Source organism: Heptranchias perlo, chromosome 11 (assembly GCF_035084215.1).
Source record: "Heptranchias perlo isolate sHepPer1 chromosome 11, sHepPer1.hap1, whole genome shotgun sequence".
Taxonomy (NCBI): Eukaryota; Metazoa; Chordata; class Chondrichthyes; order Hexanchiformes; family Hexanchidae; genus Heptranchias; species Heptranchias perlo.
Genome location: NC_090335.1, coordinates 15,655,293 through 15,682,843, shown reverse-complemented (window position 1 = coordinate 15,682,843; position 27,551 = coordinate 15,655,293). Strand labels below are relative to the sequence as shown.

The following is a 27,551-nucleotide window of genomic DNA, read 5'->3' as shown; positions in this document are numbered from 1 at the left end:
AGTTGCAGGGATGGCCGAGGAGCCGCTGTTGAGTGCAGTGGCGCAGTGTTCGCTGCTGGTTTGCGCCGCTCTGCTGCTGCTGGCCTGGGCACTGTCGCTGCGGTTCGGGCAGCGCTGTTCATCGCTAGACCGGGCAGTGCTGGTCTGGCTCTTCTATGATACCATCGTGCACTTTACCCTGGTAAGTTGCTGGTGTGCGGGAATACGAGGCGGCCACAATGCCCTTTTGTAACATTAAATGGACCCTTGAAGGTAATCTGCTGCTTTTGGGATATTTTTAAAAATGTGAAATAGAAACTTAAACCTGCAGTTTGCGAGAAAGGCACATGAATTCACAAACGAAGAACTTGCATTTCTGTAGCGCCTTATTGCCCCAAAGCGCTTTACAACCAATGAATCATTTTTGAAGCATAGTCAGTGTTGTAATGAAGGAAACACTTCAGCCAATTTGTGCACAGCAAGCTCCCACAAACAGCAATGAGATAAATGACCAGATAATCTATTTTAGTGATGTTGGTTGAGGGATAAATATTAGCTAGGATACTGGGGAAAATGACCCTGCTGTTCTTAGAAATAGTGCTGTGGAATCTTTTATGTCCACCTAAGAGGGCAGACGGGGCCTCGGTTTAACGTCTCATCCGAATGACGGCACCTCCGATACTGCAGTACTCCAGTACTGCACTGGAGTGTGAGCCTGGATTATGTGCTCAAGTCTCTGGAGTGGGGCTCGAACCCATGACCTTCTGATTCGAGGTGAGAGAGCTATCACTGAAGGCTGGAATTTGTGCAGGGGTTCTCCAGCAGAGCCCCCGTGTAAATAGCTGAGAACAGCCATTTACACTGCCCCTGCCAAAGTTACGGCAGGAGATTAGGAGAACCCTGTGGAAATACTCCCTCAAGATCTCCCCTTGGATTGTTTTTGGTGATGCTGGTTGAGGATTAAAATTTGGCCAGGACACTGGAAGAACTCCCCATCTCCTCAAATATTGCCTTAGGATCTTTTACTACCACCTTATAGAATCATAGAAGTTACAACATGGAAACAGGCCCTTCGGCCCAACATGTCCATGTCGCCCAGTTTATACCACTAAGCTAGTCCCAATTGCCTGCACTTGGCCCATATCCCTCTATACCCATCTTACCCATGTAACTGTCCAAATGCTTTTTAAAAGACAAAATTGTACCCACCTCTATTACTGCCTCTGGCAGCTCGTTCCAGACACTCACCACCCTTTGAGTGAAAAAATTGCCCCTCTGGACCCTTTTGTATCTCTCCCCTCTCACCTTAAATCTATGCCCCCTCGTTATAGACTCCCCTACCTTTGGGAAAAGATTTTGACTATCGACCTTATCTATGCCCCTCATTATTTTATAGACTTCTATAAGATCACCCCTAAACCTCCTACTCTCCAGGGAAAAAAGTCCCAGTCTGTCTAACCTCTCCCTATAAGTCAAACCATCAAGTCCCGGTAGCATCCTAGTAAATCTTTTCTGCACTCTTTCTAGTTTAATAATATCCTTTCTATAATAGGGTGACCTTGGCTCTTGGTTTTACATCTCATCTTTGAGACAACACCTCCGACAGTGCAGCAGTCCCTCAGTCCTACACTGAAATGTCAGGCTAGGTTATGTGCCCACGGCCTGGAGTGGGGCTTGAACCATGACCTCCTGACTCTGTGTGTTGCTAACTGAGCCAAGTGCTCTATAGGAACCAAAAACCTATCACCAGCCTTGCAGGAGACTATCTAATTTTCTGGAACTGTAACACTCGAACCATTAGAAATAATTAGATGTAGGTTTAGCAGCTTTATTTTTTTTCTTTGTATGTGAACTAGGGGTTGCCAACCTTCCTGGAGTGTCCAGGAATTAAACATTAATCTCCTAGACACCACCAACAACTCGGGAGAAAAATCATAGGGAATTACAAAAGAAATGTTTTTTCCTGCATTTTTGTTTATTATTTATAAAAATATTGGAAATGGGGGGAAGGGCTGTTTAATTGGGTAGTTGGAGGCAAGTGGTCATGTGATGAACCCTCCAGGAATACATCCAATCAGAGTTAGCAACCTTAATGTGGAATGTTAAATGGTGAGTGGTTTGGGTATCAGTCGAGCAGTATTGCAAGGTATTGAGCCCTTTATCTGGGGGAGCTGAAGTTACACCAGTAACTTGGGGTGTTTCAGCTTGGTCAGGGTGTTCAAGCTATTTGTTTTTGTGAGCCATGTAGATGTTCAATGGAGCTTCTGGGGCCAAAGTTGAAATCCTCTTCCTATTAATTTATGTCCATTGCAGGTCACTGTTACTAACAGATTTTGGCGTCCTGAGTTAGGATTTAATCCACCAGTAGGGTTACAATGCTATGATTGGTCCTTTCCAAGCTTACAACAACAACAACAACTACTTGCATTTATATAGTGCCTTTAATGTAGTGAAATGTACCAAGGTGCTTCACAGGAGCATTTTCAGACAAAATTTGACACCAAGCTGCATAAGGAGACATTAGGACAGATGACCAGAGGTAGGTTTTAAAGGAGGAGAGCGAGGCGGAGAAGTTTAGGGAGGGAATTCTGGAGCTTAAGGCCTTGACGGCTGAAGGCACGGCTGCCAATGGTGGAAGGAAGTGGGGGATGCACAAGAGGCCAGAGTTGGAGGAACGCAGAGTTCTCGAAGGGTTGTAGAGCTGGGGGAGGTTACAGAGAGGGAGGGGCGAGGCCATGGAGGGATTTGAACACGATGAGAATTTTATAATTGAGGCGTTGGTGGACTGGGAGCCAATGTAGGTCAGCAAGCACAAAAGTGGTGGGTGAATGTGATTTGGTCTGAGTTAGGATATGGGCAGCAGAGTTTTGGATAAGTTTAAGTTATGGAGGGTCAACAAAATTCAAGCAGGACAAACAAGGAAATAAGAATTATGAGTGCTATTAGGGCTGAGTTGCCTGCATTTCAAGGGTCAGTTTTCAAGGCCTTCCGAGCTGCAGTTTGGACATCCCTGAGCTAGATATTCAGATGCCCTTACACTGTTCAGTTACTTTCCCCAACATATGATAATTAATTGTTTAGAAGTATCAAAATCAACTGAAATTGAAAGCGCAGGATGTTAGGTTGCCATCACACCAGGGATACTGGTACCTGCAGTATAATTGCAGTCCATTTCTCTGTGGAGTGTGATGTGTAGTCAACAGATTGCAGTTATACTGTTAGCTGTTCATCACACTTGGGTCGCAGTAAGATCAGCCACAATGGAGCTCAACATGTGCAAAGTTGCAGTCCTGAAGCAATTAATTTTTAATGTTAGTAACCCACTGGCAGGAACATCTGTTCTTCCAACATTAAAAACAAAGTTTTAAAAGTCCTCAATGGACTATTTGGGCAGTTTTAAAAATCCGACTATGCTCCCGGACTGGAGTTATACTTCAGCCAATGCAAATTCAAATGGCCCCTGGAGGGGGCCTCGCATGCTTGGTTGTGGTGCATCAGATCACGATCTGGTACCTGAGTTACACTGCCACTTTCATGTTGATGTGTGCACTTAAAAGCACTTTGTATCAATGTGAAAGCAGCAGTATATCTGCAATCTTAGTTTAGGGTGCACTGCTTTTCTGTATATAAGGCATCGTTACACTATTATATATTTGGTTTTGTGTTTTATTGAATTGCAAGGGGACATATGGAAATACTGCCTGAAGGGAATTTTTTTACTAAATATATGGGTTCTAAATAAATTAAAATCCACAGGATTAAAAGATAAATAAATGAAATGATTAAAAATAAGTTAGGTTAATATATGTAAAAATATAAATTAAATTAAATGGTCTCTGCCAAAACCAAGTAAAGCTTAGAAAAAGGCCTCCCAAAAGCAGGCCAGTGTTCAATAATGGCTGCTACCTGGTAGACCTTAGAATGTTTGTAAGCAAATAGGGTCACATGCTTACCAACACCAATGAGCTTGCTGGAAAGTGACACTCTAACAGTCACATGACTACCACTGACATGTCTGGAATGTGACAGTAGGATTTGGGATGGTCATATACTAGTGACGGATAAGCTGGCTCAAAAGCAACACTCACCAAGTTTTTAATTAGATAATTTTCAAAGGGATATCAATGTCAGACCTCTCTAAGGATATATAGCATAATTGTAATAAACTGTTAATACATATTTTGGTTTTTATCTGTTTAGGTCTTTGTTTTTCTGTATTTACAGTAAATTATTTTCAATTTTCAGTTTCCGTTGGTAACTTAGTATGGTTATAATAGTTTTATGTATTCGAATGTGGGGCTATGGTGTGAGTTCTTTAAATGCTTTGGTAGATGGGGAAGATTAAGTTAACGTGTTGGAGAAGTATGTTTCCCAGTTATCAGTTGAAAGAGGTACTAATGTAATTGTCCAAAATCAAGTCTAAGATAAATGATTCTGACGCTACCTCCATGAACTAGTGGAAGATAATCAAGGCTTTATCCAAGATTGGACCTAATCTAGCTATCCCACCTCTTGAGAAGGACAGAGTCACTTGCCACAACTCTTTGGGTGCTGAATACCAAATGTAATGAAAAGTCTAAAACTGCTTGTGCAAACAGATAAAATGAATGTTGCTTTTGTCTTGCAGGAAGGCCCATTTGTCTATATGTCTTTGGTGGGGACTGTGGCAAATTCTGATAATATTCTTGCTTTCCTATGTAAGTTCTTAACACTTTGAATGTGATACACAATTCTGGCAATTACTGCTCCTCATAATAAGCTTGGTCTCATCCTTCAGTCCAGGCTAATCCAACTGCTGACTGTTTACATTTAGTATGGGTAATAATATTTAGAGTTTTTGCAAAAGAACATAAGAAATAGGAGTAGGCAATACGGCCCCTTGAGCCTGCTCTGCCATTCAATAAGATCATGGCTGATCTTCTACCTCAACTCCACTTTCCCACCCTAGCCCCATGTCCCTTGATTCCCCTAGTGTCCAAATATCCATCGATCTCAGCCTTGAATATACTCAACGACTAAGCAACCACAGCCCTCTGGGGTAGAGATTTCCAAAGATTCGCAACCCTCTGAGTGAAGAAAGCTTTCCTTATCTCGGTCCTAAATGGCCGACCCCTTATCCTGAGACTATGATCCCTAGTTCCAGACTCTCCAGCCAGGGGAAACAGCCTTTCAGCATCTACCCTGTCAAGCCCTCGAAGAATCTTATACGTTTCAATGAGATCACCTCTCATTCTTCTAAACTCCAGAGAATATAGGCCCATTCTACTCAATCTCTCCTCATAGGACAACCCTGTCACCCCAGGAATCAATCTGGTGAATCTTCATTGCACCCCCTCTAAGGCACGTGTATCCTTCGTTTAGGTATATATATTATATATATATATATATATATATATAGTGTGTGTGTGTGTGTGTGTGTGTGTGTGTGTGTGTGTGTATACATATATGTATATGTCCCTGGGATGCAGGTGCCTGTGACGCAGTATCGCTGAAATCTGGGAACATTATTAGTAGCAGCGCTTAGTGTGGGCTGTTGTCCCTGCTTTCATTCTCTAGCCCACCATTGGGGTTTCAATGCCTGACTTCAATTTCCAGGACATGATTTTCCAATTTGCTCAAAGTATACACCAAAGGTAATCCATTTTACTTGGCTTTACCCATGTACCATCCTTACAGACCAGAAACCGTGGCCCATGCCACCCTCAACTAGTCTGCTGTAAACATGACTCCTGCCCCACACTACATGATTGACTCTTAATGCCCTTAGGGCAACTGGGGATGGGCAATAAATACTTTGGTGTTCGTCTTAAAATGGGTTCATTAAACTGGATATAACTATTCCTAAATGTACGTTGTGCTGCTTATGTGTTTCCCACTAATACATTAAACCATTTGTCTCCTATCCAGTAATAAGTCTTCTTGTACTTCACTAATACTGAATGTACCACGTGTGTGTGTTCGTGCATGTGTATGTGTGTCCATGTGCCGATCTATGCAAATATAATTCGATGGAGTGGATTCCATTTCCTTAGTTTAATATCTACATGTTTCCAGGGCAAGAGTATGGGAAAGCAGATGCGAGATGGCTTTATTCAGATCCCACTATTGTATCGTTAGAAATCCTGACTGTGGTGCTGGATGGGTTTTTAGCACTGGTTCTCATATATGCCATTGTGAAAGATAAATACTACAGGTAAGAAGATTGGACTGTTGTTCATTACGAGAAATGTCCAAGCTGTGAGCAGCTCAATGGAATAATTCAGCAAAATCGGCATTAATTTGCTTCTATCTGCACTGTACAATAGTATCAGAAGGAAACATTCCAGTGTGAAGTACTTTATCCCTATATCTCCCCCATATTGTCTTCATTTTTCAGTTCTCTTCCCTTTATCCCTCCTCCCATGAAGGCATTGACTTATTCTGGGCCATGGTTCTGAGGGGGCTGACCACTCTGATTCTTTGATTGCTCTGCTAGACTGCAAGTGTTGGCAGGCCATTCGACTATGAGGGGTGATCTTGTGAGACGACATTCACGTGTGCACTTTTCAGCAGAGCTCACTGGGTAGTGAACAAGAGTGTTAAATCAGAGCACACAAGCCGATTGCATCAGCCCCTAACACCGTCCTATTGAGATCAGCTAATTCAGCACAGACCGGGATCGAACCTGGGACTGTCCTGATCTGTGTGGCTCAGTCCCACGCTGAGCAGTGCACTTATCAACTGAGCCAATGGGAGAACTTTGACTGATTCTCCACATTCCCTCCCAGGACCCCTCCCCCTGGAACACAGCTGAATTGCAGCATCCATACATACCTTTGTCCTTACTGCAAATTACATGAATAAACATCTATCTGAGAAGAATCAGGTGGTTAATGGCTGATGGCAGAACAACACACCCGGAGAGCAGTTACCAAGTATTTCAATAACCAAAAGAGAGAGAGCAGACTTTTTGCCTGGATTGAAATCTCGATTACAGTTTTCTCTGGCTACATGCTGCTGTGCCAGTTACTGTGCAAAACAAATTGTGACTCTCAAACAGTATATCAGAATGTAAATGACACTGAATTTCTAGCTGATACTTTCCTTGATAATCCACATTGAAGGTACCAGCAGATGCTGTGATGTGCTGTCAGTGCAATTATTCTTCTAAAAGAAAATGTGTTGAAAATTAAACTGTAAGAGACATAAATGGACAAATATTACACTCTGAAATGTCTCGCTTAATCATTTTCAGCTCAATAGATCATGGATTTGTGTAGGTTTAACTGTTTGGGAACATTTAGCAGCATTTCTGTCATCACCTGTTGCCATCTGGTACTGGCTGAAAAATGAAGGCAAACTAAAAATGCCATTTTCTGAAAAGTCATTTTTTTTGAAGATTGCCAACTTGTCCATCAATCAGAAAATGTTGGAAACACTCAGCTGGTCAGGCAGCATCTGTGGAGAGAGAATCAGAGTTAACGATTCAGGTCGATTGGATGTTCGTCCAATTTTGATGAAACGTCACTGACCTGAAATGCTGACTCTGTTTCTCTCCCACAGATGCTGTCTGACCTGCTGAGTGTTTCCAGCATTTTCTGTTTTCATTTCAGATTTTCACCATCTTCAGTATTTTGCTTTTGTTCGTCAGTCGTTTGGCCAATAACACATTGCGTCTTGTTCTCCGATTTCAGGCACTTTGTGCAGATCACGCTGTGTGTTTGTGAGCTCTGTGGCGGCTGGATGACCTTCTGCCCCGACTGGCTCATTGGGAGCCCCAACTTGAACACCAGCAACTGGCTTTATCTCTGGGTCTATCTGGCTTTCTTTAATGCCATCTGGGTGGTCGTACCAGGGTTGCTTCTGTGGCAGTCTTGGCAAGGCCTCAAGGGAATGCACCAAAAGAAAAACGTGAAAAAATCAAAATAAATACAGTGATGTCACTTACAAAGGGAAGTGGATCCTTTTGGAAGTTATGTTTTGTAGAAAAATTTGTAGAAATCAATCATTGTTTTGTTTGACATCCAGTTCATATTCAGCTGCTTCAGTAGGTTGAAGGTTCAATGACATTCCATCCACAAACAATATTTTTCTCTTTTTTTTGATATGACTCAATATTAGGAGCCAGATTATGCTGGAGCGGGGCATCTCGCGGTGTGCCCCGTTTGTTAGACTTACAATTGCATGTTTAGGTTTTAAAAATTTTTGCCCACAAAGTTGCTGGAAGTGCGAGCTGTTAACGGCATGGTGAGGGCAATAGAGCATCTGGGACCTTGGTGAATAACGGGATAAACAATGTATCTCCTTAACCAGTGAGATTTAAGGATTGAGAAATAAACAGGAAGGACTGAGAAGGAGGGTGAACTCGATATCAAATCATGTACAGAAAGGGAGGGAAAGAAAGATTGGATTAGGAGAGAGAAAAAAGAGACAGGAAAAGTAAGAAAAAAAATTTTAAAATGTAAAATTCGACAATTCACAACCTGAAGGAATGAGATTCCACACTTATAATTGTTTACTTTCTGAGTGCGAGTTGATTGGCAGTCATTAACAATTATCATGGTGATAAAAGGGTACTTATGCTGATAATTACTAGACTTAACTTTCTGTGGCGAATTTAATGGGAAATTAAGGTGCAAATGCAGCAACTTCATGAAACTCAAGGGGAGGTTATGCATGAGATGCCGTTTTCGTGAAGCTAATGGCGGAGCAGCCCAAATCAGCCAGCAACTTGTGGCGATTCGCAATTCTTCCTCGCTACAAGTTACTGGCTGATTTGCACATTAATAATGGCGTGCATCGTTCAGACGCTGTTATTTTTACAGCAAAATTTGGCCCTAGGCATATTGAGAAAATTTTAGATTATTGTCAAATGCTAAGAAAGAACTTGCATTTATATAGCACCATTCATGACCTCAGGACTTCCCAAAACACTTTACAGCCAATTAAGTACTTTTTGAAGTATAGTCACTGTTGTAATGTAGGAAACATGGCAGTAAATTTGCGCACAGCAAGGTCCCACAAACAGCAATGTGATAACGTCCAGATAATCTGTTTGTGATGTTGGCTGAGGGATAAATCTTAGCCAGGACACTGGGAGAACTCCCTTGCTGTTCTTTGATATAATCAATGGATCTTTTACGTTAGCCGTGGCTCAGTGGTTGCACTCTCATGAGTCCGAAGGTTGTCCCACACCAGAGACTTGAGCCCATAATCTAGGCCCGTAATGTAGTTTTTTTTAAGTTAAACATCATTTGCCAGTCACGGCCCAATCCCCCAGCGCATCGAGATCTGCTTGTAGTAGTTGTGCATCGTTTACAAATATAGTACTTAAGTAAATGATAAATTACCACTGAGACATGTATCAGCTTGGCTCAGTCGTAATGCTCTCACTCTGAGTCAGAAGCTTGTAAATTCAAGCCCCACTCCAGAATTTGAGCATATAATCCAGGCCGATACTTTAGTGCAGTACTGAGGGAGTGCTGCACTGGCGGAGTTGCCGTCTTTTGGATGAGGCTTTAAAGTGAGGTCCCGTCAGGTGGAAGAAAAAAAATCCCATGGCACTTTTCAAAGAGTTTTCCTTGTGTGCAGAGCAAGATTAATCTCTCCAGCAATACCACCAATGCAGATTAATTTGCTGCCCACAAATTAGCAGCAGAGTTTGCCTACGTAATAACAGTGACTACGGTTCATTGAGTGTGAAGCGCTTTGGTAAAAGATGTTATATAAATGCAAGTTTTTTTTTCTTTTACAATTTTTCTCCCCCACAATGTGTAGTGATAAAAAGATTTGACATGTATCATTTGCTGCATCCTGAGTGTTTCCCCCACCCCCCCCCCCCCCACCATAAAACTTTGAGCTGTCTGTATGTGTTGCAGGCAACAGCGGGTATAGCCTTTATGGATGGTGCTCGTCAGTATGTGGAGAAGATGAAGTGCTCCTTGTGCCAATTGTTGGAGTGCCATCTTGACTAGACCCCAAGGGAACTGTGGCGTGCCGTCACTGATCTTTCTACGATGTCTTAGCTTTAACCATCCTTTTAGAATTCATCTTTTGGCTGGTTAATTATTGTTTTAATCCTAAAATCACAAGGCTTAGTCATGGGTCCTAAAAAAAAAAAAAAATCCATTTCAACATTTTTGGATTGGTGGAGGGGGCTTTAGCTGGCTTTATTGATTTAAATTTTAAACAGAAAGCCTTTATACACTCAAGTCCTTTTATATATTTTAAATTATTTAAAATGTCCTTGCTGCTCCTGGATCTCTAGTAGACCTCTAACTTGACAGACTGATAAGTGAGGGTGTTATGTCTGCATATTTAAGGTTTGCAGTTTGACTCCATTTAGAGGGCACCACAAAGGTAACTAGCTCACTGTTGTATCTGGTCACTCAACTTGTACAGGCAACAGCATGCTGGGGCAACAAGGGACTGGCTAGGTTCAGATTGTACTATCACAATTCCTTATAGGTTTTTAAGTTTAATTAAAAAAAAAAGTTTTATGAGAATATTAGGTTCTCCTTCACTTTTTAATTCATTCATTTCTGGGATGTGGGCGTCTCTGGCAAGGCCGGCATTTATTGCCCTTGAGAAGGTGGTGGTGAGCCGCCGCCTTGAATCGCTGCAGTCCGTGTGGTGAAGGTTCTCCCACAGTGCTGTTAAGTAGGGAGTTCCAAAATTTTGACCCAGCGACGATGAAGGACCGGTGATATATTTCCACCTTGTGTCTTCCTTACTGGACTTCTGTTGCACATCCAAAAAAATATTTAATTGCTTTAGTTACTGTTCAGACATCCTGAATAATTATTGGAATCCACGTAGGGACTGCAATTGTCCCACGAGTCCACTACTTTTTATAATGTGTGATGAGTTTGTCAAGGTGGTATTTTTTTTCCACTCCCATTTTGATTCTTCTGTGATTGCTGACCGTTGTGATGTACATTGACAGCTAGTAGAGTCCAATTCATTGACGTGATAGCAACTACAGTGAAGAATTAATGATTGCAAATCTATTCAACGATGCTCAATAATACAAAAATTGGCCATGTGTTGATAGTGAGGAGGAAAGCTGTAGACTGCAGGAAGATATCAATGGACTGGTGAGGTGAGCAGAGAATTGGCAAATGGAATTCAATCCGGAGAAGTGTGAGGGAATGCAATTGGGAAGGGCAAACAAGGCAAGGGAATAAATGGGAGGATACTGAGAGGTGTAGAGGAAGTGAGGGACTTTGGAGTGCATGTCCACAGATCCCTTAAGTTTTTTAGATTCCCCCTCATGAGGGAATCAAAAACTAGGGGGCATAGTCTCAGATTAAGGGGTTGCCTGTTTAAGACGGAAATAAGGAGGAATTTCTTCTCCCAGAGGGTTGTGAATCTTTAGAATTCTTTACCCCAAAAAGCTGTGGAGGCTGAGTCATTGAATACATTCAAGGCTGAGTTAGACAAATTTTTGATCAGCAAGGGAGTCAAAGGATATGGGGAAAAGGCAGGAAAGTGGAGTTGAAGTAAAAATCAGATCAGCCATGATCTCATTAAATGGCAGAGCAGGCTCGAGGGGCCAAATGGCCTACTCCTGCTCCTATCTCTTATGGTCTTATAGGACAGGTAGATAAGGTGCTTAAGAAGGCATACAGGATACTTTCACTTATTAGCCGAGGCACAGAATATAAGAGCAGGGAGGTTATGCTAGAACTGTATAAAAGACTAGTTAGGCCACAGCTGGAGTACTGGGTACAGTTCTGGTCACCACATTAAAGGAAGGATGTAATTGTACGAGAAAGGGTACAGAGGAGATTTACGAGGATGTTACCAGGACTGGAGAATTTTAGCTATGAGGAAAAATTGGAACAGAGGAGGCTGAGGGGTGATTTAATTGAGGTGTATAAAATTATGAGGGGCCTAGATAGTGGATAGGAAGGATCTACTTCCCTTAGCAGAGAGGTCAATATCCAGGGGCATAGATTTAAAGTGATTGGTAGAAGGATTAGAGGGGAGCTGAGGAGAAATTGTTTTTTACCCAGAGGGTGGTTGGGGTCTGGAACTCGCTGCCTGAAAGGGTGGTAGAGGCAGAAACCCTCATCTCATTTTAAAAAGTACTTGGATAGGCACCTAAAGTGCCGAATGGCCTCCTTTGCCATAAATTTTCTATGATTCTATGTCTTGTTTGTATAACATTTTGTATATCGTGCTAAATTCCTTGAAAAGCAATAGATGCAATGGTTTTAATTTAGCACATCAGTAATGTTCAACTGAATACACAATTTGACTTGTTTGAATACATTAATCTACCTTCGAAATGTTAAAAGCAATTTGCATCTCTTAAAGTTACTTTAATCTGCTTAAATTAATGCTGATCAAGTAAAGTTGAAAAGTGATTTTAATGTACTATAATGCCACATAATTAGTTGCTGTAGTTCACCTTACTAATTTGGATCAAATAGATATGCATGAGCAGAATATTGATGCTAAGAATATATCTGACTACCTCTATTTTAGAAGCATATAACAATATAATTTCTGTTTCAAAGCTAAGAGCAGGTTTTTTTTTTAATTTTTGAAAAATAAAGGCCTCTTGAGACAACTGTCCATCTATAATGTCACGAATTTGAGTGCATCTTTGCTTTAGATGGAAGCTACAGTGGTTCTAAAAGGCTGCTAGTAAGATGACTCTACCATGCCCTGGAATGGTACCATGCTGCTAAAAAGTCACTCAAATGTTCACAGTGCATCACTCCCTGTTAATACATATCGTGTCCAAATGGCTACTGGTTTGAATCTGTAGTAACTGTTGAGCAATTGGTGAGAGGCAAGCCAGCTATATGCTTTCATTTGTCCTGTTATTTTTTCAAAATCATTTGTCCTGTTCAGGCTTCCAGAGATTTCCAATGCTTGACTATCTGTTGTCTAAATATGCATAAGAAGTGCACATTAACTAGATTTTGGGGCTTTTCATCTCACAGTAAAATTAAATACATATGTGAAGGTTTTGTGTTTTTCAATATAGTTCTTTGTAATTTTATAATATAGTAATGAATGTTGACCAGGGCATTGGGAGAACTCTCCTGCTCTTCTTCACTTAAGTTTATTCAAGGCAAACAATTACCCCTGAAAGTTATGGAGTTAAGTTCATTTACAAAAATGTATTTCATCATGTACTTCAATGGTAATTAGGAATGTTATTATAAGTTTGTCAAAGGGGAGTATAGTAATCTATTAAATATTGAATGTAAGTGTGCACCAGATATTAAGATATTAAGTATTCTAAGTACACATGCATTATTTAATGCTCCATTTATGCTACACCAGTGTGGTACATTGGAGTGTTTCTACAAACAGGGAACCACAGTTATACTGTTGGTTCATAGAATCATAGAGTTATACGGCACGGATAGAGGCCCTTCGGCCCATCGTGTCCACGCCGGCCATCAAGCCCTGTCTACTCTAATCCCATATTCCAGCATTTGGTCCGTAGCCTTGTATGCTATGGCATTTCAAGTGCTCATCCAAATGCTTCTTGAATGTTGTGAGGGTTCCTGCCTCCACAACCCTTTCAGGCAGTGAGTTCCAGACTCCAACCACCCTCTGGGTGAAAGAGTTCTTAAGTTGGGCAAAGTAATGCTGTCTACATGCAGCATAATACTTCATATTCAGTATTAGTGCAGTGCAAAAGATTACATTTGCGAAACATGCAGTTTAATGGGGGCGCTGGACACTTACTGTGCACTAAGCAACATATTTCTGCATCTATCAACACATTTTACTGTGCCACCTGTTCTGTGCTATGTGGCAGAATGCGCTAAGAGCTATCTGTTCACATAATCATTCTTTTCCTTTTCTGAAACAACTTTTAATAGTATTTCTGTAGTCTGCATTCTTTCTGTTCAAAGAATCTTTCATATATTTTGCATAACATTGTAACTTTTTTGGACTTGAGTACAAAATCTAGGCCAACAACATCAGTGCAGCGCTGAGGGAGTGCTGTCTCCTGGATGAAATATTAAACCTGTTCTGGAGGTTCAGGTGGATGTAAAAGATCCCATGGCTCTATTCAGCAAAGAGTATTGAGTTCTTCTAGTGTCCTGGCCAACATTCCTCCCTCAACCAATACCACCAAAAACAAATTAACTGGTCACTCATCTCATCTGCTGTTAATGGGACCTTGCTGTGTGCAAATTAGCTGCCACATTTGCCTACATAACAGTGACTGCACTTCAAAAGTTATTCACGGATGTGAAGTGTTTTGGGACGTCCTTGAGAATATGATATATGATTGCAAGTTTGTTCTTTTATTTTCTTTTCCTTTTGTAAAGATGGTTCAGCATCGTAATGTTGCAGCAAATAAAACTCTTGTTTTGAACATCATATGGTTTGGTGCGTTCCTTTAAAAACTCATTGTTTTAGATCATTTCATTTATGGAAAAACTGTCTAGAGCATTTTTCTTTAAAAGATGTCCTTGAAGTGTTAGCTTGACTGTAGTAGTAGTAAAAGATGCCATGGCACCATTTGAAGGAGAGCAAGAGAGTTCTCCTAGTGTCCTGGCCAACATTCAGTCCTGAACCTACACCAGCAAAAGTGATTATTTAGTCAGTCATTCATTTGCTGTTTGTGGGACCTTGCTGTGCATAAATTGGCTTCTGCGTTTGCCTAAAAACAACACCGACTATTGACTACACTTCAAAAGTAATCCATTGGCTGTAAAGCACTTTGGGACATCCAGAGGATGTGAAAGGTGTTACATAAATGCAAATTATTTTATAATCACAGCATATGACAATTTTGATAAGGCGGTGCTGAACACAACAATGAACACAAAAGATGCATGTGTCTTTAAGTGTAAAGGCAAATTGAATCTGAGGAGACGACAGAATGAAAGCACAAATAATCTGCTTTATTTCCTTTTATTATGCAGAGATAGTGAATCTACTTATTCCTGTGGAACCTGTTTCGGGCTTCATCAAGTAGGAGTAATCAGACTATAAACAACTGGACAAGTAGCACAGTAGCTATCTTTTGTACTTTCTGAAAGAAGCATGAGGCTTCACACTGATATTTTGCCAGTTATTGATTATCAGATGAGAGGCCACCATTAAAGTGCCCGCTGATGAATAGTAAGTGTTTCCTAGTTATAGCTGATTAAGGTTAACATGAAAGCTGCATAGACAATAGGACTACTGAGGATCCAAATTAAATGGCATTAAACATCTTTAACCCCACATTTAACAACAAAACAGAATTACAACCAGTCAAAAACTGAGATGCAGTGGAAGACCACTGTACAACCTGTAGAGGCTAATGGACCATGCTTGCATGGTTACAGTGATGTACCAAACTCTGGATGATTGCTTTCAGCCAAGTAATCCAGAGGCAAAAGTTGAAGAAATTAGAAAGAATCTGTTGGAGATCCTGGAAAGTAAGATTTATTTTTTTTAAATGGAGAGGCTAAAAATTACTGTTGATGATGGTAGTGAACGAGCAAAATGTGTTTGTTGGACATTTCTGTGCAACCATTAACAGAAGTGGGTTAATATTTCCATTAAAATAATGGCCATGTGAACAGATTATTTGATGATTTTCCAACAGTAATTCTAACTTTTGGTCCTTTTGTTTTGGTTACTGAACAATACATAGTTTATTATATAAAATTTCCTACATTAAAACAATGACCAGACTTCAAAAATACTTCATCGGCTGTAAAGCACTTTGAGATGTCCTGAGGTCATGAAAAGTGCTATATAATTGCAAGTCTTTATTAAGATTTAATTGAAGGGGAAATATACTTTCAGTATACTATTTTAATATGTGACAAGCTTTTATGTATATTTCTGTCACCAAGCAATATGTAGAAAAGTTTATGGAGCTGTCATTTTTCAGACATCAGGCTTTATAGATCACAATTGAATATTCGGTAAAATAATAGAAAAAGGCCAGTCATTAGCCTCTAACTGACCTAAGGATATGACTACTTACAGGAATTAAACCTGTACCTTTTTTTTTTAAAAAAAAGGCCAGTTAATCACAGTGCTATCTTAGCAGAAGAATATTATATTGTGGATTACAGTCAGTAATGTTCCTGTGATTACAAAAACATACTGAGTAACAGCACAGGAGAAGGTACCAATAGAAATACACTTCCATTCACAAAACTATTAGTCAAGACTACACATTGGGCCATAATTTGCTGTTGTAGGGTATCTAATGGCGTCTGTTGTTAGTTAGACTTGCCCTTTGCACATTTAGATTTTTAAATTTTTTTGATAAGTTGCTGCTGAAAGTGCGAGCTGATTCTGGGGCAATGAGGGAAACGGCATTTGGGACCTGAGTGAACAGGGCAAGCAACTGTGTATCACCTTAATTTTACAATCCTTCAATCTGATTGTTTAGCAGTGCAAGGGCTAGAAGGAAGTGTAAATTAGGGTGGGTGAATTCAATATCAAAATCAGGTACAGAAAGAGAAATAGAGTGAAAGAAAGATTGGATTGAGAAAGAGACAAAGGAAAAGTTTATAAAATTAATTTAAAATTTTATGTTTTTAAAATCAACAATTAAAACCTGAAGAAATGAGACTCCATACTTGTAATAGTTAATTTTCAGTGCCAGAGGGGTTGATTGGCAGTAATTAACACTTATCACGTGGTTAAAAAGGTATTTAGACTGAAATGGTCAAGACTTAACTTTCTGTGGCGGGTTTAGTTTGTCTTTGGCAGTCCCTCAGGGTCGAGGATGACTTGCTTCCACTCCGGGAGGGTGGGTTCTGCGGTGGCTGAATAGTCCAATCCTGGAGCCGCAGACTCTGCCACAGGTGGGGCAGGCAGTGTTTAATAAGGCGGGTGGGTGAGACGCTCTGGATTCTGCGCGCTCTTTCCGCTGCTTACGCATGGCCTCCACGTGCTCCACTCGGTGACGCTCGAGGTGATTGGCCCCTTCGCGGATGATTCTTCTCCAGGTTGGACATTCTAGGGCAAGCGATTCCTATGTGTCGGTGGGGAGGTTGCATTTTTTTAGGGAGGCTTTGAGAGTGTCCTTATAGCGTCTCCTCTGCCCTCCGAATGATCACCTGCCATTGCGGAGCTCGGAGCAGAGCACTTGTTTAGGGAATCTTGTGTCGGGCATGCGGACAATGTGGCCCACCCATCGCAGCTGGTTGAGCGTGACATGTGCCTCGATACTGGGGATGTTAGCCTGGGAGAGAACACTCACGTTGGTACACCTATCCTTCCAGTGGATTTGCAGGATTTTGTGTTGGCAACGTTGGTGATATCTCTCCAGGGATTTGAGGCGTCTGCTGTACGTTGTCCATGTTTCTGATGCGTACAGGAGGGTGGGAACCACAGCTGCTCTGTAGACCGTGAGCCTGGTGCTGGATTTGAGGTCTCAGTCTTCGAACACTCTGTTCCTCAGGCGTCCGAAGGCTACACTGGCGCATTGGAGTCGATGTCTGCTCGCGCCGAGAGGAGACTCCCGAGGTATGGGAAATGATCCACGCTGTCCAGAGGCTCACGGTGGATCTTGATGGTCGGGAGACAGTGTTGTGTGGCAGGACCAGTTTGGTAGAGGACCTTTGTTTTCCGGATGTTTAGCCTGAGGCCCATTCTCTCATACGCCTCGGTGACTGCGTCGATGATGGTTTGTAGCTCGGCCTCTGAGTGTGCGCACACGCAGGCGTCGTCTGCGTACTGCAGCTCGATGACAGAAGTTGGGGTGGTCTTGGTTCTGGCCTGGAGGCGTCGAAGGTTGAACAGTTTCCCACTTGTCCTGTAGGTTCGCTCCACTCCGGCAGGGAGCTTCGTGGTGATGGGGTGAAGTGTTGCAGCGAGGAAGATGGAGAAGAGCGTTGGTGCGATGACACAGCCCTGCTTGACCCCAGTTTGCACTCGTATTGGGTCTGTGGTGGATCCGTTGGTGAGGATCACGGCTTGCATGTCATCGTGGAGCAGGCGGAGAATGGTGACGAATTTCTGCGAGCAGCCGAATTTGAGGAGGATGCTCCACAATCCCTCACGGTTGATAGAGTCGAAGGCCTTTGCGAAATCGAAGAAGGCCATGTATAGAGGCTGATGCTGCTCCCTGCACTTTTCCTCGACTTGTCACTAAAGATCATGTCCATTGTGCCTCTTGATGGGCAGAAGCCGCATTGAGGCTCGGGGAGGAGCTCTTCGGCCACTGGAAGGAGGCAATTGAGGAGGAATCTCGCGATGACCTTTCCCGTGGCGCACAGTTGGGAAATCCCTCTGTAATTTCTGCAGTCGGACCTATCTCCTCTCTTGAAGATGGTCACAATTACGGCATCTCTGAGTTAAAGGGTAAGTCATGTCAGGACAGCCCAGCCCCATGTTATGCTCTTCCTGCTCTATGTGGGAAATCAGGGACCCTTCCGGTGTCCCTGACGACCATGTGTGCGGGAAATGTATCCAGCTGCAGCTACTGACAAACCGCATTGCGGCGCTGGAGCTGCGGATGGATTCATTAAGGAGCGTTCGCGATGCTGAGAACGTCGTGGATAGCACGTTTAGTGAGATGGTCACACCGCAGGTAAAGGTTGTACAGGCAGGAAGTAATTGGGTGACCACCAGGCAGAGTAAGAGGAGCAGGCAGGCAGTGCAGGGGTCCCCTGTGGCCGTCCCCCTCTCAAACAAATATACCGCTTTGGATATTGTTGAAGGGGATGACTTATCAGGGGAAGGCAGCAGCAGCCAACTTCCTGGCACCAGGGGTAGCTCTGCTGCACAGGCTGGGAGGAAAAAGAGTGGAAGAGCTATAGTGGTAGGGGATTCTATCGTAAGGGGAACAGACAGGCGTTTCTATGGCCGTAAACGTGACTCCAGGATGGTTTGTTGCCTCCCTGGTGCCAGGGTCATGGATGTCACTGACCGACTACAGGGCATTCTCAAGGGGGAGGGTGAGCAGACAGAGGTCGTGGTCCACATTGGGACCAACGACATAGGTAGGAAGGGAGATGAGGTCCTGCATCAAGAATTTAGGGAGCTAGGTAGCAGATTAAAGAGCAGGACCTCAAAGGTTGTAATCTCTGGATTACTCCCAGTGCTACGGGCTAGTGAGTATAGAAATAGGAGGATAGAACAGATGAATGCGTGGCTAAAGAGTTGGTGCAGGAGGGAGGGTTTCAGTTTCCTGGATCACTGGGCCTGCTTCTGGGGAAGGTGGGACTTGTACAAGTCGGACGGGTTGCACCTGAACCAGAGCGGGACAAATATCCTTGCGGGGAGGTTTGCTAGCACTGTTGGGGGGGGGTTTAAACTAACTTGGCAGGGGGATGGGATACAGAGTGGAGCTACAATAGGGGGTGATGTGCAGCCAAATATAGAGAAAAAAACAAGTCAGCTTGGAAGACAGGGCAAATATGTGAGGGCAAGGCTGGATGGCATCTATTTTAATGCAAGGAGTCTTGCGAATAAGGTGGATGAACTGAAGGTGTTGATAAACACATGGGAGTATGATATTGTTGCTGTCACAGAGACATGGTTGAGGGAGGGGCAAGAGTGGCAGCTCATTATTCCGGGGTACAGAATCTTCAGGCGAGACAGAGGGGGAGGTATAAGAGGAGGAGGGGTCGCAATATTAATTAAAGAATCAATTACTGCCATAAGGAGGGATGATATATTAGAAGGTTCCTCTAATGAGGCCATATGGGTGGAGCTTAAAAACAAAAAGGGGGCAAGCACTTTGATGGGAGTGTACTATAGGCCTCCAAACAGTCAGGGGGAGATAGAGGAACAGATATGTAGGCAAATCTCAGAAAATTGTGCAAATAATAATAGTGGGGGATTTCAACTTCCCCAATATTAACTGGGATACTCAGAGTGTAAAAGGCTTAGAGGGTACAAAATTCTTAATGTGCATCCAGGAGAGCTTTTTGAGCCAGCATGTAGAAAGTCCTACAAGAGAGGGGGCGGTACTGGACCTAATTCTAGGGAATGTGGCCGGCCAAGTGGAAGAAGTGCTAGTAGGTGAGCACTTTGGTGACAGTGACCACAATTCGGTGAGATTTAAGGTGGTCATGGAAAAGGATAGGGAGGGGCCGGAAATAAAGGTTCTAAATTGGGGGAAGGCCGATTTTAATAGGATAAGGCAGGATCTGGCCAAAATGGACTGGGATCAGCTGCTTGTAGGAAAATCCGCATCGGAGCAATGGGAGTCTTTCAGAAGGGAGATTGAGACCATACAATGGCAACATGTTCCCGTAAAGGTCAAGGGTGGTTCCAAGAATTCCAGGGAACCTTGGATGTCAGGGGATATACGAGAATGGATTCGGAAAAAAAGGAGGGCTTTTGGCAGATACAAAAGGCTAAAGACGGAGGAAGCCCTAGAGGAGTACAAAAAGTGCAGGGGGATACTTAAAAAAGAAATTAGGAGATCAAGGAGAGGCCATGAAATAACACTGGCGAGCAAAATAAAGGAAAATCCTAAGATGTTTTATAAGTATATTAAGGGTAAGAGGATGACTAGGGAAAAAATAGGGCCCATTAGGGACAAAAATGGCAATCTGTGTGTGGAGCCGGCAGATGTAGGAGGGGTTCTAAATGAATTTTTTGCATCTGTTTTCACTATGGAGAAGGACGATGTAGACATAGAAATACGGCAGGGGGACTGTGATATACTCGAACATATTAACATCGAGCGGGAGGAGGTATTGGCAGTTTTAGCAGGCCTAAAAATGGATAAATCCCCAGCCCGGACGAAATGTATCCCAGGCTACTGTGTGAGGCAAAGGAGGAGATTGCGGGGGCTCTAACACATATATTCAGAACCTCTCTGGCCACAGGGGATGTGCCAGAGGACTGGAGAACCGCTAATGTAGTACCATTATTCAAGAAGGGGAGTAGGGAAAAACCGGGGAACTACAGGCCAGTGAGCCTAACATCAGTGGTAGGAAAATTATTGGAAAAAATTCTGAAGGACAAAATTAGTCTCCACTTGGAGAAGCAAGGATTAATCAGGGATAGTCAACATGGCCTTGTCAAGGGAAGATCATGTCTGACTAATTTGATTGAATTTTTTGAGGGGGTGACTAGGCGTGTGGATGAGGGTAACGCAGTGGATGTGGTATACATGGATTTCAGTAAGGCCTTCGATAAAGTCCCCCACAGGAGACTGGTCAAGAAGGTACGAGCCCATGGAATCCAGGGTGCCTTGGCACTTTGGATACAAAACTGGCTTAGTGGCAGAAGGCAGAGGGTGATGGTCGAAGGTTGTTTTTGTGACTGGAAGCCTGTGGCCAGTGGGGTACCACAGGGATCGGTGCTGGGTCCCTTGATGTAAAAGGTATGATCAGTAAGTTCGCTGATGATACAAAAATTGGTAGGGTGGTAAATAGCGAGGAGGATAGCCTCAGTCTTCAGGACGATATAGATGGGTTGGTCAGATGGGCGGAACAGTGGCAGATGGAATTTAACCCGGAAAAGTGCGAGGTGATGCACTTTGGAGGGACTAACAAGGCAAGGGAATACACAATGAATGGGAGGACCCTAGGCAAGACAGAGGGTCAGAGGGATCTTGGTGTGCAAGTTCACAGATCCCTGAAGGCGGCGGAACAGGTAGATAAGGTGGTAAAGAAGGCATATGGGATACTTGCCTTTATTAGCCGAGGCATAGAATATAAGAGCAAGGAGGTTATGATGGAGCTGTATAAAACACTGGTTAGGCCACAGCTGGAGTACTGTATGCAGTTCTGGTCGCCACACTACAGGAAGGATGTGATCGCTTTGGAGAGGGTGCAGAGGAGATTCACCAGGATGTTACCAGGGCTGGAGCGCTTCAGCTATGAAGAGAGACTGGGAAGATTGGGTTTGTTTTCCTTGGAGCAGAGGAGGCTGAGGGGGGACATGATTGAGGTGTACAAAATTATGAGGGGCACAGATAGGATGGATACTAAGGAGCTTTTTCCCTTCGTTGAGGGTTCTATAACAAGGGGACATAGATTCAAGGTAAAAGGCGGGAGGGTTAGAGGGGATTTGAGAAAGAACTTTTTCACCCAGAGGGTGGTTGGAGTCTGGAACTCACTGCCTGAAAGGGTTGTGGAGGCAGGAACCCTCACAACATTCAAGAAGCATTTGGATGAGCACTTGAAATGCCATAGCATACAAGGCTACGGACCAAATGCTGGAATATGGGATTAGAGTAGACAGGGCTTGATGGCCGGCGCGGACACGATGGGCCGAAGGGCCTCTATCCGTGCTGCATAACTCTATGACTCTATCTCCCAGCATGCTCTCTTCCTTCCAGACAAGGGTGATAAGGTTGTGTATTCATGTCGAGTGCCTCTCCGTCGTATTTTAGTACTTCAGCGGGGATTCCATCTGCGCCGGGGGCCTTGTTGTTTTTCAGCTGTCGAATGGCTTTTTCGACCTCACAGCAGGCTGGGGTTGTGCTGAGATGGTGGCGGGTAGCCTGTTGCAGGATGGCGTCGAGGACTGCATCTTGGTTAAGGAGGTCCTTGAAGTGCTCTCTTCAGCGGGCATTGACTGCCTCTCCATTTTTGGCTCTCAGTGAGGTAGGTATCTGGGTACTTGGACCGTGGATGGCTTTAATTGCACTGAAGAAGCTGCGCACATCATGGTTGTTGGCAAGTTGCTGACTCTCCTGCGCTCTTTCCACCCACTATCTGTTCTTTAGGTCACGGGTTCTTTGTTGCACCTCGGCCTTCAGTTGTCTGTAGGCTTGTTTCCTCTCGCTCGAGTTTTGGAGGATCTCCTGATCGTTCTCGTCGAACCAGTCTTCGTGTTTCTCGGTCGAAAGACCAAGCGTCCACCGCTCAAATAGAGGAACGTTATGCCATTCAATGTATTTCAATAGCGAGGCAGATAACGAGATGCCATTTTCGCGAAGCTAACGGCGGAATGGCGCCTCTCGGACAGCAACTTTTGGATATCTGCGTTTAACCATGCATCTGCCCCTCGCCTGAAGTTGCTGTAGGCCATTAGCCTCACATTACTTTGACAGCAAATTCTGGCCCATTATGTTCTCTCAATGTATTATTGAAACTGTTGCTGCCCAGGGAAAGGAACTACATATAGCAGCTTTGGGTGAGTGGTAGTACCCTCACCGTTTTCTCCTATTGTAAATTGTACGAATTCCTTGAACAGTGGGTGAATAGTTCTGTTGTATTTGTATGAACGCAAAGAAATTCTTTGTCTTGAGGCATCTTTTCTATGGTAGTTATAGATTCGTGTATGATAATGCTACATTTGGATCTGTAACTTGCTTTCAGACTACCTTGGAGATATGTGTCTGATACAAGTTTGATTCTTTGCTTTTCTACCGGGATTCCACATGTGGAATAGACATGTTGATTGAGTTGTCCTTTCCTGGCCAAACTTCAATATGTTTTTTTTTTATTCGTTCTCGGGATGTGGGCGTCGCTGGCGAGGCCAGCATTTATTGCCCATCCCTAATTGCCCTCGAGAAGATGGTGGTGAGCCGCCTTCTTGAACCGCTGCAGTCCGTGTGGTGACGGTTCTCCCACAGTGCTGTTAGGAAGGGAGTTCCAGGATTTTGACCCAACGACAATGAAGGAACGGTGATATATTTCCAAGTCGGGATGGTGTGTGACTTGGAGGAGAACGTGCAGGTGGTGTTGTTCCCATGTGCCTGCTGCTCTTGTCCTTCTAGGTGGTAGAGGTCGCGGGTTTGGGAGGTGCTGTCGAAGAAGCCTTGGCGAGTTGTTGCAGTGCATTCTGTGGATGGTACACACTTGCAGCCACAGTGCGCCGGTGGTGAAGGGAGTGAATGTTTAGGGTGCTGGATGGGGTGCCAATCAAGCGGGCTGCTTTATCTTGGATGGTGTCGAGCTTCTTGAGTGTTGTTGGAGCTGCACTCATCCAAGCAAGTGGAGAGTATTCCATCACACTCCTGACTTGTGCCTTGTAGATGGTGGAAAGGCTTTGGGGAGTCAGGAGGTGAGTCACTTGCCGCAGAATACCCAGCCTCTGACCTGCTCTCGTAGCCACAGTATTTATATGGCTGGTCCAGTTAAGTTTCTGGTCAATGGTGACCCCCAGGATGTTGATGGTGGGTGATTCGGCGATGGTAATGCCGTTGAATGTCAAGGGGAGGTGGTTAGACTCTCTCTTGTTGGAGATGGTCATTGCCTGGCACTTATCTGGCGCGAATGTTACTTGCCACTTATGAGCCCAAGCCTGGATGTTGTCCAGGTCTTGCTGCATGCGGGCTCGGACTGCTTCATTATTTGAGGGGTTGCGAATGGAACTGAACACTGTGCAGTCATCAGCGAACATCCCCATTTCTGACCTTATGATGGAGGGAAGGTCATTGATGAAGCAGCTGAAGATGGTTGAGCCTAGGACACTGCCCTGAGGAACTCCTGCAGCAATGCCCTGGGGCTGAGATGCTTGACCTCCAACAACCACTACCATCTTCCTTTCTGCTAGGTATGACTCCAGCCACTGGAGAGCTTTCCCCCTGATTCCCATTGACTTCAATTTTACTAGGGCTCCTTGGTGCCACACTCGGTCAAATGCTGCCTTGATGTCAAGGGCAGTCACTCTCACCTCACCTCTGGAATTCAGCTCTTTTGTCCATGTTTGGACCAAGGCTGTAATGAGGTCTGGAGCCGAGTGGTCCTGGCGGAACCCAAACTGAGTATCGGTGAGCAGGTTATTGGTGAGTAAGTGCCGCTTGATAGCACTGTCGACGACACCTTCCATCACTTTGCTGATGATTGAGAGTAGACTGATGGGGCGGTAATTGGCCGGATTGGATTTGTCCTGCTTTTTGTGGACAGGACATGCCTGGGTAATTTTCCACATTGTCGGGTAGATGCCAGTGTTGTAGCTGTACTGGAACAGCTTGGCTAGAGGCGCAGCTAGTTCTGGAGCACCAGTCTTCAGCACTACAGCTGGGATGTTGTCGGGGCCCATAGCCTTTGCTGTATCCAGTGCACTCAGCCGTTTCTTGATATCACGTGGTGTGAATCGAATTGGCCGAAGACTGGCTTCCGTGATGGTGGGGATATTGAGAGGAGGCCGAGATGGATCATCCACTCAGCACTTCTGGCTGAAGATGGTTGCAAACGCTTCAGCCTTGTCTTTTGCACTCACGTGCTGGACTCTGCCGTCATTGAGGATGGGGATGTTTGCAGAGCCTCCTCCTCCCGTTAGTTGTTTAATTGTCCACCACCATTCGCGACTGGATGTGGCAGGACTGCAGAGCTTTGATCTGATCCGTTGGTTGTGGAATCGCTTAGCTCTGTCTATAGCATGTTGCTTCCGCTGTTTAGCATGCATGTAGTCCTGAGTTGCAGCTTCACCAGGTTGGCACCTCATTTTTAGGTACGCCTGGTGCTGCTCCTGGCATGCTCTTCTACACTCCTCATTGAACCAGGGTTGATCCCCTGGCTTGTTGGTAATGGTAGAGTGAGGAATATGCCGGGCCGTGAGGTTACAGATTGTGCTGGAATACAATTCTGCTGCTGCTGACCCACAGCGCCTCATGGATGCCCAGTTTTGAGCTGCTAGATCTGTTCTGAATCTATCCCATTTAGCCACACAACACGTTGGATGGTGTCCTCAGTGCGAAGACGGCACTTTGTCTCCACGAGGACTGTGCGGTGGTCACTCCTACTAATACTGTCATGGACAGATGCATTTGCGACAGGTAGTTTGGTGAGGACGAGGTCAAGTAAGTTTTTCCCTCGTGCTGGTTCGCTCACCACCTGCCGCAGGCCCAGTCTGGCAGCTATGTCCTTCAGGACTCGGCCAGTAGTGGTGCTACCGAGCCACTCTTGGTGATGCACTTTGAAGTCCCCCACCCAGAGTACATTTTGTGCTTCCTCCAAGTGGTGTTCAACATGGAGGATGACTGATTCATCAGCTAAGGGAGGGTGGTAGGTGGTAATCAGCAGGAGGTTTCCTTGCTCATGTTTGACCTGATGCCATGAGATTTCATGGGGTCCAGAGTCAATGTTGAGGACTCCCAGGGCCACTCCCTCCTGACTGTATATCACTGTACCGCCACCTCTGGTGGGTCTGTCCTGCCGGTGGGACAGGACATACCCAGGGATGGTGATGGAAGAGTCTGGGACGTTGTCTGAAAGGTATGATTCTGTGAGTATGGCTGTGGCTTGACTAGTCTGTGGGACAGCTCTCCCAATTTTGGCACAAGTCCCCAGATGTTAGTGAGGAGGACCTTGCAGGGTCGACTGGGCTTGGTGTTTTTTTGCCGTTGTCGTGTCCGGTGCCTAGTGGTCCGATGGCGGGTGGTCCGTCCGGTTTTATTCTTATTATGACTTTTCGTAGCGAGATTTTATAACTGAGTGGCTTGCTAGGCCATTTCAGAGGGCAATTAAGAATCAACCACATTGCTGTGGGTCTGGAGTCACATATAGGCCAGACCGGGTAAGGACGGCAGGTTTCCTTCCCTAAAGGGCATTACTGAACCAGATGGGTTTTTACGACAATCCGGTAGTTTCATGGTCATCATTACTGATACTAGTATTTTAATTCCAGATTTTATTTAGTTAATTGAATTTAAATTCGCCAGCTGCCGTGGCAGGATTTGAACTCATAACTCTGGATTTTAGTCCAGGCCTCTGGATTACTAGTCCAGTAACATAACCACTATGCTACCGTACCCTCCTGTGCACCACTCCTGAACCATCCTAACTCCCACCAACTCCCATTCATTCATTCATCATCCACGTGCTTGCTGACGTACAATGGCTCCCAGTCCCCGAACGCCTCGATTTAAAAATTCTGATCCTCATGTTCAAATCCCTCCATGGTCTCGTCCCTTCCTATCTCTGTAATCTCCTCCAGCCCTACAACTTCCTGAGAACTCTGCATTCCTTCAACTCTAGCCCTTTATTCATCCCCCACATCCTTCACCCCACTGGTGCCCTTGCATTCAACAGTCTCGGCCCCAAGCTCTGGAATTCCCTCCCAAAACCTCTCCGCCTTTCCTCCTGTAAGATGCTCCTTAAAATCTGCCTCTTTGACCAAGCTTTTGGTCACCTGTCCTAATGTCTCCATCTTTTCGGTTCGGTGCCAATTTTTGCCTGATTACGATCCCCTGAAGCGCCTTGGGACGTTTTGCTATGTTAAAGGTGCTAATATTGCTAAAACAGATTACCTGGACGTTTATCTCATTGCTGTTTGTGGGAGCTTGCTGTGTGCAAATTGACTGCCTTGTTTCTGTACAGCACAACAGTGACTATGCTTCGTTGGCTGTAGAGCCCTTTGGAACATCCTGAGGTTATGAAAGGCGCTTTATATATGGGTAAGTCCTTAATTTCCTTTTCTTGGGTAGGCAGCACATTAAAGTACCACAGCCTGGCAAAACAACAGATGCCATTTAGAAGTAATCTATATAATCGCTGGCTCTTCGATCAGCTGGGAATTAAGAACTAAACTGAAATACAGATATTACCTTCAATTCTACAGTAATTCCTTGCACACAGTGCTTTGAGATGATGTGGAGGGACCAACGCCGCTGTGCAGATAACAAGTATCAATCTTACTGTATCCAATGGGAAGGCCGTGCATTGATACATTTGTGGTTCGAAGGGAGGGAATGTCGAGAGTTGGATGAATCGACGCGAGCCGCAATCGACTCCCTTCGTCGC

At 44.2% G+C, this 27,551-nt stretch overlaps 1 protein-coding gene and 1 long non-coding RNA gene across 2 annotated transcripts; one reads left to right on the top strand and one right to left on the bottom strand.

Annotated features, from left to right (window-relative positions):
* On the top strand, window positions 1-14,286 carry ebpl (EBP like). The gene is made up of 4 exons (XM_067992601.1): window positions 1-181; window positions 4,607-4,676; window positions 6,034-6,172; window positions 7,653-14,286. The coding sequence occupies exons 1-4, from the start codon at window positions 11-13 to the stop codon at window positions 7,885-7,887; spliced, it is 615 nt and encodes a 204-aa protein (XP_067848702.1). The 5' UTR covers window positions 1-10; the 3' UTR covers window positions 7,888-14,286.
* Window positions 7,183-27,551, bottom strand: LOC137327127 (uncharacterized). The gene is made up of 3 exons (XR_010964358.1): window positions 27,356-27,551; window positions 7,491-7,842; window positions 7,183-7,416 (listed from the first exon to the last, which is right to left on the bottom strand). It is a non-coding gene; the product is annotated as an uncharacterized lncRNA (long non-coding RNA).